This window comes from Meriones unguiculatus, chromosome 10 (assembly GCF_030254825.1).
Source record: "Meriones unguiculatus strain TT.TT164.6M chromosome 10, Bangor_MerUng_6.1, whole genome shotgun sequence".
In the NCBI taxonomy this organism is placed as follows: Eukaryota; Metazoa; Chordata; class Mammalia; order Rodentia; family Muridae; genus Meriones; species Meriones unguiculatus.
Window position 1 is genome coordinate 3,201,143 of NC_083358.1, and position 15,856 is coordinate 3,216,998.

Sequence of the window (15,856 nt, forward strand, 5' to 3'; positions counted from 1 at the left end):
CCAGACCTTGTGTGGGTTTGGTCTGCTGTTGATCTGTGAGAAGCTCTGGAAGCTTTCAAGAGTGTTTGGTAATAAAAATAGTAACATTCTCATTATGCCTGGCATTTTAATCACATGAGTTCAAAGAATAGAATTTCCTAAGGAATATTGAATTGCTTTTCAGCTAAAACAAATAAACAAAACTATAGTGTGAATGTTCTTGCTGCTATCTTTTCCTCAAGAGCATGTTTTTCCTCTAAAGAGACTTTCTTATCTGCCTGGATCTGCCTAGAATTAATTCTTTGTTTTAATGCAGTTTAAATGGCTTGGGTGTTTATATGGTGACTTTGCCTTTGTTCCTGTCCTTCCCCAGGCACACGGTCCTTTCTTCTTCATAGCACTCATGCTCTGTCTCCTCACCTTTGGGGAAGGTTCTGGGTGTTTTAAACCCACAACACATCAAGCAGGATTCTCGGTTGTCTCCTTGTTCTTTCAATCTGAATCTGAGCTGTTTTAAAGTTCGTATTCACTCTCCCTGATTCATTTTCACTTGTGATGTGTATGGGCCGTGATAACAGCATTTGCTGTACTCAGCTGTGCTCTGTGGCCTGAGCCCCTGTCGCACCAGCTCTTAGCTGTGTAAGAGCTGCTGTTCTTTCTGTCAGCACAGTCCAACCCTGTAGTGTCGGCCCTGTTGGAAAGGAAGAGTGCCTGTGTAGCATGCATGTACGCGCGCGCGTGTGTGTGTTTTGCTAGAGGTCAAGTCCAGGTCAAGTCCAGGGCCTCAAGACTGCTAGACACAGGTGCCAAGCTACGTTCCCACCCCACAGTTCTGAGGCCAGTTGGCCTTAAGCTGGCAGAGCCTCCCTCCGCACCTCACAGCTTTGTCCCGCCTCATGCGCTATCAGATATCTTAAGAAACCTGGAAGAGACACTGAAGGGGAGCGCGTAGCCACTGACGAGTCCTCACTGTTGTGCTGGGTTTAACTTTGGTTTCTTGAGGTGGGGCAGAAGCCCCACTATGTGGTAGCCGGGCTGGCCTTAGACCTTCTCACCTTAGTGTCTTGGGTGCTAGGTATATAGCCAGGCCCTGATGCACCGAGTCTGCATTGCTCGGTGCTGAATGGCCGGGCAGTTAGGATCACATGCTGCACCCGTGTTTGGCTGCTCGTCACCACCTCTCTCTAAGTCCTGGGGAGCCAGGGCCCTCTTCTGGATATCCCTGGACATCAGTAACAAATAAAATAAACCTTTAATAAATCTGAAAACTTTTTAAGCACAGCTTACTTTGGTTCCGTGGTCCTAGAGAAAAGTATGCCAGGACTTGCCTGAGGCTCTGACATCACGTTTGCTCTGTGGCGTGGAGCATCAGCTCAATATTCTTTCATAAGTTGCTCTTAGAGTCTGTCAGGAAGGAAATTTTAAGTGAACAGTTATGTGCAAGTGTCTGTGAGATTGTCCTGTGAAGTTGGCCTCACTGCAGATTTTGTGAGAATGACAGAAATGGCCAGACTCATTAGTTAGGAGTTGTAACCCTCATCAACGCTGTGGAAACTGCTTTCTTTCACACATATTTACACACACACACACACATATACACACACAATAGTCTTAAGGGGTAGCCAGGAGAAAATGATCTGGCCCAGCACCCATCTACCCCCGCCCACAGCCTGAGGGGCCTGTAGGTCAGTGAGCACTGAGGCTGTCTCCTCCTATTTGAGGAGCCTGGCCGTGGCTCTCCACTGCTGCACTGGCTGAGTCTTCTGGAGGGAAGGTGTTGGTGTTTTGAAGTCCCGTCCCGACCCAGCCTCCAGGACAGTCCAGCCTCACCACACCACACTCCAGCTAAGAGGAAGGCAGAGCCTTTGGGTTTCTTGTGGTGTTGAGGTGGGTCTTGTTAAGGGACATTCTGTCAGTGACAGCTTAGCGAGAAGGCATCCTCTGTCACCTCTAAGAAGTAGCGACTCACAGGAATAATGCCTGACTTGACACACACTGCTAGCGAGTTTAGTGAATACGTCCAATAAAAATGGAAATGAGCCTCCAGGCCACACGCCTGGCTCCTGAGTCTGTGCTTTGCCGACAAGGGTCCACATTTCCATGTGACAGACAGTGGAGTTTTCTGGAGTCACCTCGAGTCAGAATGGCCGCTTTCATGTGTTCTACAAAATTAAGGCTTCGTGCGCAGGCCTTTGTCTCCTGTTGCCTGACTGCCCGACTCCCTGAGCACAGGGGGAAGGAAAGATGGGAAAGAAGAAACAGGAAGAAACCTCCAGTGAGCTTTACAGTTCTGATTTGTCTGTATAGAGAAGACGGCTGCTGTGTCTCCTCCTGTCTTTCCAGCCCTGTGATGATTTTGTTGTGAAATGCAGAACGAGTTGGGGATGTGGGGCTGTGGTGGCCACCTGGGCACCTGGCCACGCTCAGAGTCACAGTGTGTCCTGTCAGTGAAATGGTGCACCATTGGCCTGCGTGTGTCCATTCACTCACTCGTTTATCCAGTCACTCGTTCTCTCTGTCCTTTGTTTATTCATTCATTTGTTCTCGGTCCTCCTTTTTTATATATTGACAAGAAGCTTCTATTGGAAAAAATGTGAGTTCATTTGATTCAGCTGTCAGGGCTGGGAGAGCAGGAGGGTGCTGGGAATCAGATCCCTGTGTGGGATCCCTGTTCCTGCCCACTGGGGCGGTTGGCGAGGGTGTGGTTGACAAAGCTGACAGGAAGACAAAGGCCCTGGTGGGTGATGTCGTGGGCCTGTCGGGGAGGAGGGCTCCTTCCAGGCCCCAGGCCTGGCCAGAGGCTCACTGGCCTCCTGGCGTCAGTCCTTCCCTTTCCTTTCTTGGCTTGGGTCGTAACATGGTCTTGGAGGTGCGAGGCTTGGTCACGTGGATGGTCTCCCAGCACTGGGCATTGTCCTGCACCTTCTTCAGGGCCCTTTGGCAGCCTTTGGTGCCAGTGCCCCCATTACATGCCATCCATCTCTCAAACTTGTCTTTGCAGTCTGCTCCAGATTCCTTCTTTCCTCCAACTGTAGCCTCTCTGTCCTCTGTCTGTTCATTCATTCGTTTGTCCCCTGGCTCATTCATTCACTCACTTGTTTGTTCTTTCACTCATTCCCTCTGTCCTCTTGTTTCTTTATTCATTCTCTCGTTTGTTCACTGGCTCATTCATTCACTCGTTTACTTATTCATTGTTCACTCATGCAGTTGTTTGTTGGTTCAGTTCATTCTTTCATAACTGTCAACAATTTCTCGTGCCAGAAATTGCTGATCACCTGCGTTGTTGACAGGACAGCGTCATCTTCACCGCATTGGGTCCCTCTTAGTCTGCCGGCATCCTGCATGTCCTTCCTGTGCAAGTGTTGGCTCTTTAAAGCAGAGTTTTGCTACCTGAAGCAGCGCCTTTTTACCTGATAACAGCGGTGTGCAGCAGTGTGTAAGGCTGCCCCTCCTGTTGGCCGGCTTCATTTTACATTTCACATGTGGTGGGTAACACATTGGATAATGGGATTTTAGAGAGTGACACGGCCTTCTCGTGCTGGCCGGGCTATCCTGGCCTAGACAGTGGGCAGCTGCGGCTCCCCCCTTAGACGACCCTTCGTCCAGAGTCGGCCACAAAAACCTGCCAGGACCTTCTTCATGTAACTTAGACGAGTTACAATGCAGCGAACATTTCTTTTCTATACTGAGTTTCTGATCCTTTCCAGTCTTGTGCCACGTCCAGGGGGTTCAGAGTCCCTAGGAGGAAAGAGGGGCAGCTGAGGAGCTGCTCAGAGCTAGAAGGCCTCATGCCTGTGTGGCACACATCTCTCCCACGTGCTGCACACCCATTCGATGCCAGACCTCTCCCCATCAGCCAAGGGAGTTGTGGTGTAGGTGTGTGTGTGTGTGTGTGTGTGTCCTGTGGGTGTGTCCCATGTATGTGTGTCCTGTGTGTCCTGTGGGTGTGTCCCATGTATGTGTGTCCTGTGGGTGAGTCCCATGTGGGGAGGGAGGGTATCCTGTGAGTGTGTTTCTGTATCTTGAAAGGACCCTGAGCCTTCCCTGGGCTGCTGCCACCCCACCCTTTGCATCTTCAGGAGCCTAGAAATCCACTCTGCACTCATCTCCTGGCAGGACGCTTGTTGCCTTGTGCAGCAGAAAGACTTCAGAGCTCAGGAGAGGTTTGGTCAGCCCTGCCATGTTGAGTGTCTTGGAGCCATTAGAGAGCTGTTGGCATAACAGGCCCTAAAATGATGAGAATATCAGTGCTAGCCTTAATCTCTGGACTCCGGAAGGGTTCTTGTACAAAGGAAAAGACAGAAAAGAAGCAGGTAGCTTACTGCAGAGAGCCGCATTGTTTCAGGCGTCCTCTTGGTAGCTCTGAGAAGACGGCACGCGGGGACCTGCGTAAGGACCTGCGCCAGCCGGAACTGGAGCCTTCTGAGAAGACCATGGCTGTGTTTCAGCACAGGCCGTGGAGGCAGAAGATGGCATTGTTCCCTCCTTCACCCTGCCCTTCCTTCTGAGCACTGCTGACCTCCTGGGTTGCTCACAAGTACACACGACCCAGAAGAATGTGCGCTGTGTGCTGCATGAGGCGAGCCAGTGAGTTCCCGGGAGCATGTGTGAAACTTGCTGAAGAAGACAGAACAGTCAGCGAGGTATGCCAGGGCGTGGTCAGTGTCCAGTGACTGAGCAGACGCCCAGGCCACTGTGGCTCAGCACACTTGTTCAGCTAAGGTTTCATTTGTATGTGTGTGATTGTGTGTGCATGATGGAGCTGGTTCTCCCTCCCACCAGCATGTGGCTTTCACGGCTCACACTCAGGCCTCCAGGCTTGCACGGCAGGGTCTTTAACTGCTGAACCATCTCTCCAACCCCCAAAATAATTTTTTTATATGTATACCAGAGCTCTACAAAGTTAGAAACACTCATGGTCTAGATCCTGTATAGTGCCTTTGTGGGGAAACAGAGTAGGGTTGCGTGTCAGTGACACACTTTGGCTCCTGTCAGGTTAGCTGCACCATCTCTGAGGGCAGCACCATCTCAGCAGGCTGAACCTACTCAGCTTCCCAAGATGCAAACCAGGCTGTTCCTTTTGGTGGTTCTCAGTCCCTGCTTCAAGGTTTTCAGCCAGGGTTTTAGTCAGAAGCCCTCCTTTAGTTATGACCCTGCGTGCCTTCCAGAGCCCTGGCCAGCCCTCCACCCAGCTCTCTTCATGTCCAGGCCATGCCTTTGACACAGGATGTGTGTCCACAAGGGCGTGTGTACAGGTAGCCGTTTGTCCACTCTGTGTGCGCCTTTGAATCAGGCTCTATGTGTCTTTCAGTTCTGGCATTTTTCTTTTTGGTGGTATGTCTCACGGATTTCCTACCTTGCCCCTTCCCCTCCTCTTTTGGCTAAAAGATGAGAATTCTGGAATCACCTTGAATTTTCTCAGTTCTTTGAGAGAGTGCCTCAGTTTACCATTCTACTATCTGGCTAGATTTTTTCTTTTTTTTTTCTAACTTTAAAACTTAGTCATCATGTTTGTCATTATCAGAGCTTCTCTAGAGGGTCGAGGGCTGACGTCGCTGTCTTTCTGGTGTTAGTGGTCCTCGCTCAGCCTTTGGGAACAGGCAGGATTTGGTAAAGATCAGTGAGGCTGAGTCTCATCTTTCCTCATTTCCCACTCGCTCTTCTCAATGCCACCAGCCCAAGATCCTGTTTTTCTGCAGACCACTGAAGAGCCCTGTCCTGCTCTGCAGGCCCCTCTGGTTGCTCCCTGCCCATTGGGCCTCAGGGCCTAGGGTGGAACTTTTTGTGGACCCTGCTTTCTGAGCAGCCTGTGTGTCCACTCTGTCATTGGGCCGTGCTGGCGTGTCTCTGCCGAGGCTCTCTGGGCTGTGCAGGGCCCTGTGGTTCCCCCTGCATGTCCTGGGTACTGCTGAGCCCCTGCAGCTCTTGGGCTTTTGGTTGGGACCGCCGTACTTTACTCCGGCGCCTGCTCATAGATGTGTGTTTTTGGAGGAGCCCTTTCAAAGGCTGCATGTCTAAAGAGGGCCACTGCCTCCAGACACTGACCACTGGACCAGCACGGCCAGTTGGGTGAGTCACCCTGATACCTGGGTCCCAGGGATCAGTGTCTGGCCTGTGTCTGGCTTGCGGACAGCGTCGGTAGCACCTGGGTCTGGCCGTGGCCCTGCTTGTAATACTGAGCTGGGGTGCAGTGTGTCTGGGCGTGGCTCTTCCGTGGCAGTAGGCAGAACTTGGAGGAACACAGAAAGGCTTTGGAAACAGCCAACAGGAACACACCCGAAGAGTGGTAGTTCCCCCCACTGGGCTTCCGCCCCAGCCGTGGCGCTGGCAGAGAGAAGAAGCCACAGCGGGTCCTTTAGAGTCGCCCAGCAGCTGAGCAGCTCTGAGCATCAAGGCTGCCTCCAAGGGCAGACCTGAGGCGGCATCGGGCTACGCCAGGAAGCGCGGCTGCACTGAGGGGGAATCCGCTGGGCACAGGCCTTGCCAGTGTCTGCCTCGGAGCTAACCCCCTCCTCCTGGCTCGACAGGGGTTGCTCTGAACTCTGCCGGATCCCCATGGTGGAGTATAAGCTGGACAGCGAGGGCACGCCCTGCGAGTACAAGACGCCTTTCAGGAGGAACACCACTTGGCACCGTGTGCCCACCCCTGCCCTGCAGCCAGTTAACAGAGCGTCGCCTGTGCCCGGCACTCCTGACCGCCTACAGTGCCAGCCGCTGCTCCCGCAGGCCCAGGCCGCCATCCCCCGGAGCACTTCCTTCGATAGGAAGCTGCCAGATGGCACCAGGTAACCCGCTGTCTCCCTCAAACACCACCTCGTCCCGGCTTCCCTGTCCTCTGGGGCCATCCCTGTGCTCTCCTCTTAGACAGTAAATGCCCACTTCCCACATCTCCTTCCTGGGATGGATTGCTGGGGTCAGAGGGCATCACCGACTCTTGGATGATGCGTCCAGAGTTCGCTCCTCTCACACTGTAAAGTGATGGGCTCTGTGGCATGGGCAGAGCGGATTTGCCTGTGGACACTCGGGCCAGGCAGGCAGGCTAGACGGGCCAACACTGACCCTGCTCTCTCCTGCCAGGAGCTCGCCTAGCAACCACTCCTCCTCCAGCGACCCGGGCCCCGGTGGCAGTGGACCCTGGAGACCACAAGTGGGCTACGATGGGTATGGCTCCCCTGCTTTCCTATCTCCCCGGGGATCTGTATGCATGCCTGGGATGCATTCGAGAGTGTTTCCCGTGGCGGGAGGAGGGGGCTGCGGGGAAGGCCCCTGAGGAGCGAAGGAGGAGCAGGCACTGTGGCAGGCGCAGAGTCCAGCCTAGGAAGCGCCATTCCTTTTGCTTGAACAGAGTCTTCCGCTGTAGTCCATGCTGCTCTCCACCTTTCGGCAATTGACCTCTGTCAGCTCTCGGGAGCTGGGATAACAGGCATGTGCCACCATGCCCTCAGGGAAGCTCCACTTCCTCGCACAGTATTCCCAAGCTCTGCTCTCTTTGTGACATGGGAAGGACTTCTGAACACCAGAGTGCAAATCTGAGGACTTGTTGACCAGGGGCCCGCAGAAAGCCCCTGACTTGACAGCAAGTCAGAGCCAGAGAATGAGGCTGTCATTGAAGCATTTCCACTAACTGTTGGAAAAGCAAAGCAGAGGCCATCATGGCAGTAGCCTTTGTGGTTCATGTCATACCCCAGGAGTCAGCAGTGTGGGCACAACTGGAGACCCGTGTGGATGCTCGCACACATGTGTGTACACGCACTCAAGCACACGCACACACTGACCTTATGTGCAGCTCTTGAGGCGATGTGTACTACGGCAGCCAGGCTGTAGCTGTGCTTTGCGGTAACTCCAGTCCCTCTATGGTGGTCAGCTGCCGGGCCCTTTTGCGAACAGAACACAGTCATCCCTGGAAGGCCCAGGCAACCATGGTGCTGTGTTAAGGTGCAGAGCAGAACTCGAGCCCAGGCATTCTGCTGTCCAGTGTGGGCGTAGAGGCAGACACTGGTTTCCCAGGTGACAGCTCTGGCCTTGGAGAGCAGACAAAACTCTCCATAGCTACTAAGTATCAAATACCTTTTCTAAGTGGAGCTGTGTGTTAGAGGAGGAGAATGGTGTTTTGATTTGTTTTTATGTAAATAGAAAACCCTGTGTGATTTAAGGTCCACAGAATCCATAAGAATCAGGAAGTAAAACACGTTTTTGTGTTACAGAGGCCGTGGCCTCTGTCGCGTGTCTGTCCCTGTAGAGGCAGCAGCCATCCCGGGGCTGGCTGGGGGTGCCAGGGAAGAATGGCTGGGCTCTCTCTTCGCAGGTGCCCCTCCCCTCTCCGGCTGGAGCACCAGGGCCCGGGGTCTGTGGAGTCTGACGGAGCCAGGGAGCACGAGGATATCATAGACGGAGGCAGGCTTCCAGGTGACATGGAGCCCCTTGGCGCTGGCCCCCAAGGCTCCCCCACCACCAACAGACACCTGTGGGCTGGGCCGCGGGCTTGGCTGGCCCCAGCAGAGGAGGCGGCACCTGTGGGTGGCTGAGGGCCCGGGGGGCTTGGTGTGGTGCGGTTCAGACAAGTGTGTGAGAACACCTGTAGGGACAGACCTCTGCGGTGGCTCTGCCGCCTCCTGTGCACACTTGTAACCTGGAAGGCGTAGGCCGTTACTCTGCTCGACTGCCCCAGTCTGTCTGTTAGACTCCTGCTTCACTTCCTCTTACTAACCCTGGAAATTGTGGGTTCGACTCTCTTTATGTCACAGAAACCAAATGGCATGGCCCACCTTCCAAAGTCCTGAGCTCCTATAAGGAAAGAGGCCTGCAGAGAGATGGAAGCTGCAAAGATTCCCCCAATAAGCTGTCTCACGTGAGTCCTCTTCAAACTGTGCAATGGCGGGCAAACCACTTCTTTTCCTGGGGCTGATGTACGTCAGCACAGCACACCTGTGTGCAGTGTTCAAGAACAGGCCACATCTCAGCACACAGCAGGACTACATATGGTGCTTCCATGCTTGGGCGTGTGGGATGCACGCAGCGTACAGTGTGGCAACGTGTGTGTGTGTGTGTGTGTGTGTGTGTGTGCGCGCGCACACGTGTGTGGTTCCTCAAGAGCGCGGACTGCATACCTCATATAGCAGAATGACACACTTGCCAGCAACACACGGGAACACACATGTCCCTGCATACAGCTGGCCAGCATGTGCCCAGTGTGGTGCTCAGTGCTGTGTGGGGAGCATCCTAGCACAGTAGGTGGCACTCCCGTGGCAGTGGCTGAGAACAAAAACACATCCCAGCACACAGTAGGTGGCACACCCATGGCAGTGGCTGAGAACAAAAACACACCCCAGCACACAGTAGGTGGCACACGTGGCAGTGGCTGAGAGCGTTTACCACTCAGGATAATATTCATAAAAGAAGTGAAAGGACGTGAGAGAAACTGCCTTTATCTCCCCGTTTGTGAAGGACCTCAGAGAGGCTGTGCAGCAGATTACTATAAAGCCACCACTTACGCTCCCCTGGGAGCCTCGCTGTCGGGGTGTTGGTGACGAGATCCTGTCCCGGGTTAGATAGACAGGTAACCCTTAGCCTCATGGGACAGTGCAGTGCAGACAGGCAGCCAGAGGAAGTGCAGGGAGGCCTTCTGTTGGAGTCGCTGAGATGTCCGGAAAGGCCGCAGCCTGCCGCGGTGCTGAGGCCGGCCGCTGACAGCAGTCTGTGGTAGTCCCACACACTGGCTTATCTAGCCCGAGGCCCCCTGGAGGCGAGCCCCCTAGGAGACTGACTTGAGAAGAGCTTCCGCTGAGCACTGTACAGGGAGCTGCCTTGCACAGTTTGAAGATGCAGGTGAACAAAGGTGAGCAGATACTCCTGGGTGAGGCTCGGCCCCCTGCGGGGTGTCGGCAGCAAGCTCTGCAGCTCCCATAGCCCATGCGGCCACAGCACTGACCTATCCCTGAGTCCCTTCCCGAGTCCCCTTACCTACCATTGTCATTGCAGTTCTGTCAGAGGAGCACAGCGTGTGGGGACCGGGGTGAAGCCGAGGGCCAGCATTGGCATAGGGCCCTGTAAGATGCCGGAAAACAGAGATGCCAGACCCTGGAACCTGCCTGGGAGGAGGGCATTGTCCTGGTCCTTCTGGTTCGGGCTGTAACGAGAGCTGATCACAGTGACACAAGGGATCTCTCTTCTGTGGTGTTTGCCATTGGTCTTTTAATGCTCCCCTAAAGCCTGGAGATTTTCAGACAGCTGTCGTCTGGAATCCTCCTTCTGGGGACATCGTTTGGCTCTAGCTCCCTGAGAGCGAGCCCACGTGCTTGTTTGCAGAGCATCTCATGGCTCCAGAGCACTTCTGTATGGGACCCAAAGGCACTAGAAACCCAGAAAGCGCCCAGGGGCTAGCTGGACATTTCTCCATAATGGCTGCCTGGGTCTCCTTCCCCAAACTTGGGGCTGGCACTGAGCTTTCAGGAGAAATGCCACAGAGACTGTAAATGGCTGCTCTGCTCCTCTACCTAACTTATCCATCCTCCTGTTCTGTAAATCCTGTCCAGTGGCATTTGTGTGTCACACACACCAGTCACTGACTGAAAAGGGATGCTGTGCTCATGTCAGGGATGGGAGGGTCAGGAGGCAAGGCCTCTGCATCAGACCAGCCTGGCAGGCTTCGGAAATGACTCGGCTTAGTGACAGCCCGAGGTGTGAACTTGAGAGCCAGGGTTCAACTCCCAGCACCCACTAAAAACTAGGTGCGCTGAGGCACCCTCTGAATCCCAGCACTGGGGTGGCGGAAACAAGCAGGTAGATCGGGCCAAGGTCAGGTAAAAGTCAGACACTGACTCCAAAAGGAAATAGATGGTATTCTGAGAAGTGAGACGGAACCTGATCACTGGTGCAAACACATACACACACACACACACACACACACACACACACACACACACACACATACACGGAGAAAAGCCCTGTTTCTATGGCTGGCTCCAGAAGCACATAGCAGTGAGCGCAGCCCTGGCTGTAGCCCATGTTTGGGGAGGGCAGTGCATTGGGTTTACCCAAAGGCGGTCGGTCTGTCTGTCCTCTGCAGGTCGGGGATAAGAGCTGCTCCAGTCACTCGAGCAGCAACACCCTCTCCAGCAACACATCCAGCAACAGCGACGACAAGCACTTTGGGTCGGGGGACCTGATGGACCCCGAGCTGCTGGGGCTGACCTACATCAAAGGCGCATCCACCGACAGCGGCATCGACACCGCGCCGTGCCTGCCGGCCACCATGCTCGGGCCCGTGCACCTGACAGGCAGCAGGTCCCTGCTGCACGGCCGGGCGGAGCAGTGGGCAGACGCTGCCGATGTCCCGGCTGACAGCGAGAGCGCCAAGGTGTATGCGCTGCACGGGTACGCCTCGGCCATCTCGGCCAGCGCGGCGGAGGGCAGCCTGGGCGACCTCAGCGAGGCCTCGTCTCACTCCAGGTGAGCTCCCGAACTCTCTCAGTGTACATGCTTACTCTGTCCTGGAGATTTTGTTCTCCCTTTGCCTTCGAGGGTGATGTCACGTCTCTCCCCCAGCTCGGCCTGGGACCCCAACATCTTTGACAAAGAGCTGCAGACGGGCCTTCTTCGTGTCTTGAGTCACGTCCACCTGTCCCAGGGTAGCTGAGGGCAGCAGCACCCCACCTGTCTCTCAGAAACCACTGGAGACCCCTGGGAGAGGGAAGGCATGCAGTGGGCTCCCCTGGGGCCACCCCAGCCCGGGTGTGAGCCTGTGCACACTGCAGGGTTCTGTCCTGAAGCACACTTGAGGTTGCTCTGTGACCATGAATATCCAGCCGGGATTTTGGTTTCGTGTCTGTGTGTGGGTGTGTGCACACAGCACATGGCCAGACAAGGGAGATGGGTCCTCTTGAACTGGAGTTTCAGGCAGTTGTAAGCCATCCAGGTGGGTTCTGGGGACCAAACTCACATCTTCAGGAGGAGCAGGAGACTCTCCTGACTGCTGAGCTGCCTTCCCAGCTTCCCCCTGGGGTTTTTAAGTACAGCATCAGCTGGTGGGCCTCATGGTCCAGGCCTATAATCCCAGCTACTTCAAGGCCAGTCAGGGTCACCTGGGCCACACTCCACGTAAAGGTCAGCTTGGATGCTTTAGTGAGACCCTGTCCCAAAATTAACTGATCTGCTTGTGAAGGCTCGAGGCTGCGGCAGAGTCAGCCCCTGGCGCTGGGGTTGACAGGAAGCTAACTATAAAAGGGATTGTGTTCTAAATATAGAAGCATAGTGTGTGTCTGTGTGTGGTTTTGTACTCCTGCTTGACAGACACGTATACGCTGGTTGAAAAGCTGATAATTTCAGGTTTCTGCAGTCTTTTCAAAGACTCGGAGAAGAATGTGTGTCAGTGTCTGTGGCATGGAATCAGGAGGCATGACCTCCTTGTCTCTGGTGCTCTCCTGGCGGGGCTCTGGCTCACTGCTGGCTTCTCAGAGAGTCCAGCCACAGAGCAGGGCTGGACAAGCCATATGGGACAGTCCTCCGGGACCTGATGGGCACAGCTCCAGGCAGTGATGCGTGTTGGTCTGGGGTTTCTGGTGACAGTCCTCTGCTCCTAAGCAGCGGTCGCCAGAGCTCTCTCTGGAGCCCTTCTCTGCCCTTTCTTGGACATTACCAAAGGACCGTGGCTGCCATCAACACTGTAGACACCAGCAGGGGAAAAGCGCACCCTCGTTTTTTCATATAATCAAGGGGGAGGGGCTGGAGAGATGGCTTAGTGGTTAAGAGCACTGTCTGCTCTTCCAATGGTCATGAGTTCAATTCCCAGCAACCCACATGGTGGCTCACAACCATCTATAATGTGAACTGATTCCTTCTTCTGGCAGATGTAAATGCAGATAGAACACTCATATACATAAAAAAATAAATAAATCAAGGGGGAACTTTTTTTGTCACTGTGACTCATGTCACCCAAATATCTTGAACTGTTGAGGTTCGGCTTGGCCCATCAGGCCAGTGACATCGTCCAGCACCAGACTCCCTAGCTTTCACCTTTCACACTGTGAGCATTTTCCTTGTGGCTAAAATGTATTGCTACCTGCAAGCCTTGCGTTCCTGGCTGTCCCCAGGTGCGTGGGGCTTTTCTCTAGAGTCTGCAGAAGACACGGTCTCCCTGAGGTATCCCTGTGACCATTTCTTTTCTCGTTGCCATGACGAAATTCCTGACAAAGGCAACTTAGGGAAGGCAGGGTCTGCTTTGGCTCTCGGTTTGTGAGACACAGTCCGGCGTGGTGGCGGAAGAGCAAGGACGCTGTTCACACAGCGTGAGCCGTCAGGAAGCGGCAAAAGATGCTGCTGCTCGCCTCACTGTCCTCAGGTCCTGGATCGTCTGTGGGATGCTGCTGCCCACATCCAGGACTGTGACACACCCTCAGGCACACCTGACTAGATTCCAAATCCAGTCAGGTTGGCAAGACTTAACCATCACACCCCCATCCTCACCTGTCCTTGGCTGAGGGTGTCTGGGCACAGCTGGGGCTGCTGCTGCGTGGGAGTGCTAAGCAGTGGTGAGAGAGCCGTCACGCCAAGGGAGGAGCGTGGAGCCCAGAACCAACTCCTGTGTGTCAGAGTGGCAGAAACAGGCCCTGTGCCAAGAACATTCTACCTGCACTTAATAAAGTTCCTTCTGCTTAGTAAAGTTCAGGCTAGGTAACGTCACTCAGAACTCACGGAACTCTGCTTCCTGGGTAGTCCCACCCCCTTTGCAGGGCGGGACACAGTGCAACCCTGAGCATCTTTTCAAAGTTCAGGGCTCTCGTGAGAGACCTGGAGTCAGGAGTCAGGGAACCTGTGGGAATCACATGTTTCCGCCAAGTGAAAACTGCCAGTGCTCCCTGGGTGCCTCCTTCAGTGTGCGTTCCTGGGTGTTCCTGGCTGTGGGAAGGGTGTTCAAGGGATTGAAAGCCGTGGCAAGCGGGCTGGCACTCCTTGGTGGCCTGTCAGACTGGAGGTGTGGGCAGCTGAGGGCGCCGCCCCCTCCTTCCCTTTATTGTTCACATGTGTGTGAGTGTGTGTGTGTGTGTGTGTGAGTGTGTGTGTGTGTGTGTGTGTGTGTGTGTGTGTGTGTGTGTGTGTAATGCTGTTCCTGACACAGCAAAGCCCACACACGAGGGGATCCTGCTTCCCATCCAGCAGGCCGTGTGGCAGGGAGGTCAGTGTAGCCAGCTCTCCCAAACCTGACGTGTCGCCCCTCTGCCTCTCCACAGTGGCTCTCAGCACTCAGGCAGCCCCTCCGCGCACTGCCCCAAGGGCACTGGCTCCCTGGACGGCTCCAGAGTCTACATCGTGACTCACAGCAGTGGGCAGCAGCTGCCCACGGCCATGGCGAAGCCTTACCACAGACAAGTAGCCGCGAACAAGTACGTCATTGGCTGGAAGAAGGCAGAAGACAGCCCACCACCCGAGGAAGCCGAGGTGACTGAGTGCCCGAGGTAAGCAACGCCCTGTCATACCTGCATTCACCTGCGTCCTCCCTGCTTCGGGAGGTACAGCGTCTAGGAGGTCAGCCAGGAAAGGCCTGTTTCAAACATGTGTGTATGTGTGTGTGTGTGTGTGTGTGTGTGTGTGTGTGTGTGTGTACACATTTGTACACAGTCACATGGAATCCAGAGGGCAGCCTGTAACAATGTTCTTCGGGTGTGTCTACGATCTCTGACCTAGAACTCAGCAAGCAGGCGAGACTGCCTCTGAGCTGCAGTGATCCTCCTGTCTCCGCCTCCCCAGCCCTGGGATTACAGGTGCAGACTCCTCTCCCCCCCCCCCCGGGGGGTGGAACCCAAGTCCTTGTGCAAGGCAAGCATTTACCCACTGGGCCATTCTTAGTCCCGGCCTGTTTTCAAGTCTTTAAATGGTGGGAGTTGTCTCTCTCTCTTTAAAGTCTTTACTGTGATGATGATGGTGATGTGGTGATGATGATGTTGGTGACGGTGGTGATGATGATGGTGATGATGATGTTGGTAGTGATGGTAGTGATGATGATGGTGATGAAGATGATGGTGGTGATAATGGTGATGAAGATGATGGTGATGGTGATGAAGATGATGGCGGTGATGATGATGATGGTGATATAGTTATGAAGATGATGATGATGGTGATGATGATGGTGATGGTGGTGATGAAAATGATGGTGATGGTGGTGATGATGGTGATGAAGATGATGGTGATGGTGTTGATCATGAGGAAGATGATGGTGATGATGGTGGTGAGGATGATAATGTATGGAGTTGATTTCCTGCTTCCACCACAGGGCACCTGGAACTGAGCTCAGTCAGGCTTGCACGTGGAGACGGCAGGCCCTTACCTGCTGATCAGTCTCCCCAGCCCTTGGCTTTCACATGTAACAAAGTGTAAAGCTCTGCTGTCTTTGATCCTGTATTCAAAAAGCTGTCTGCAGTGGATCCATGGTAACAGCTGACCATGGTGTGACGTAGACCCTACAATGTCTCAAGGCCAAGGGCAGCCTGAGTCCCACAGTCAGAGCGTGTAAAAGCAGAAACACTTTACCTGGCTGTTTTGCAGGACTCTTAAGATTTGATGGGGTGGGGCCGGGGGGATGCTTCATGTCTGTGTAAAAGGAGTGAAAACTGAAGGTTTGGTTTTACCCAGAGAAGCCTAAGAGCCCATGTGTCATAAGGTCTGAATCTTGTGCTCTATAGTGTGAGCTTGCTGTGATGTAGGCATGACTGCCTGGGCCTGTGCGTACTCAGCTTATGGGAGAGTGCAGACACTCTTAAAGGAGACACTGCAGAGATTTGTGAGCTTTGATTCGTGAGCTAGCACTAACTTCTGATAAATGATCCCGTGCTAACCCCAGCTCTCACGCATAGAGTCAACCAGGTTAATGTTTACATCATCCTGG

General features: G+C 54.0%; 1 protein-coding gene across 5 annotated transcripts in view; it reads left to right on the top strand.

The window, feature by feature from the left end:
* The window catches only part of Sipa1l2 (signal induced proliferation associated 1 like 2), a 143,256-nt gene that overhangs the window by 104,516 nt on the left and 22,884 nt on the right, over nt 1-15,856 (top strand). For all 5 annotated transcript variants that reach the window (XM_021648419.2, XM_021648411.2, XM_021648429.2 and 2 more), the window contains exons 10-15: nt 6,507-6,764; nt 7,057-7,140; nt 8,285-8,385; nt 8,724-8,827; nt 11,045-11,427; nt 14,205-14,429. In XM_021648419.2, the coding sequence (XP_021504094.1) occupies nt 6,507-6,764; nt 7,057-7,140; nt 8,285-8,385; nt 8,724-8,827; nt 11,045-11,427; nt 14,205-14,429 (1,155 nt within the window). The remainder of the gene's footprint in view (nt 1-6,506; nt 6,765-7,056; nt 7,141-8,284; nt 8,386-8,723; nt 8,828-11,044; nt 11,428-14,204; nt 14,430-15,856) is intronic.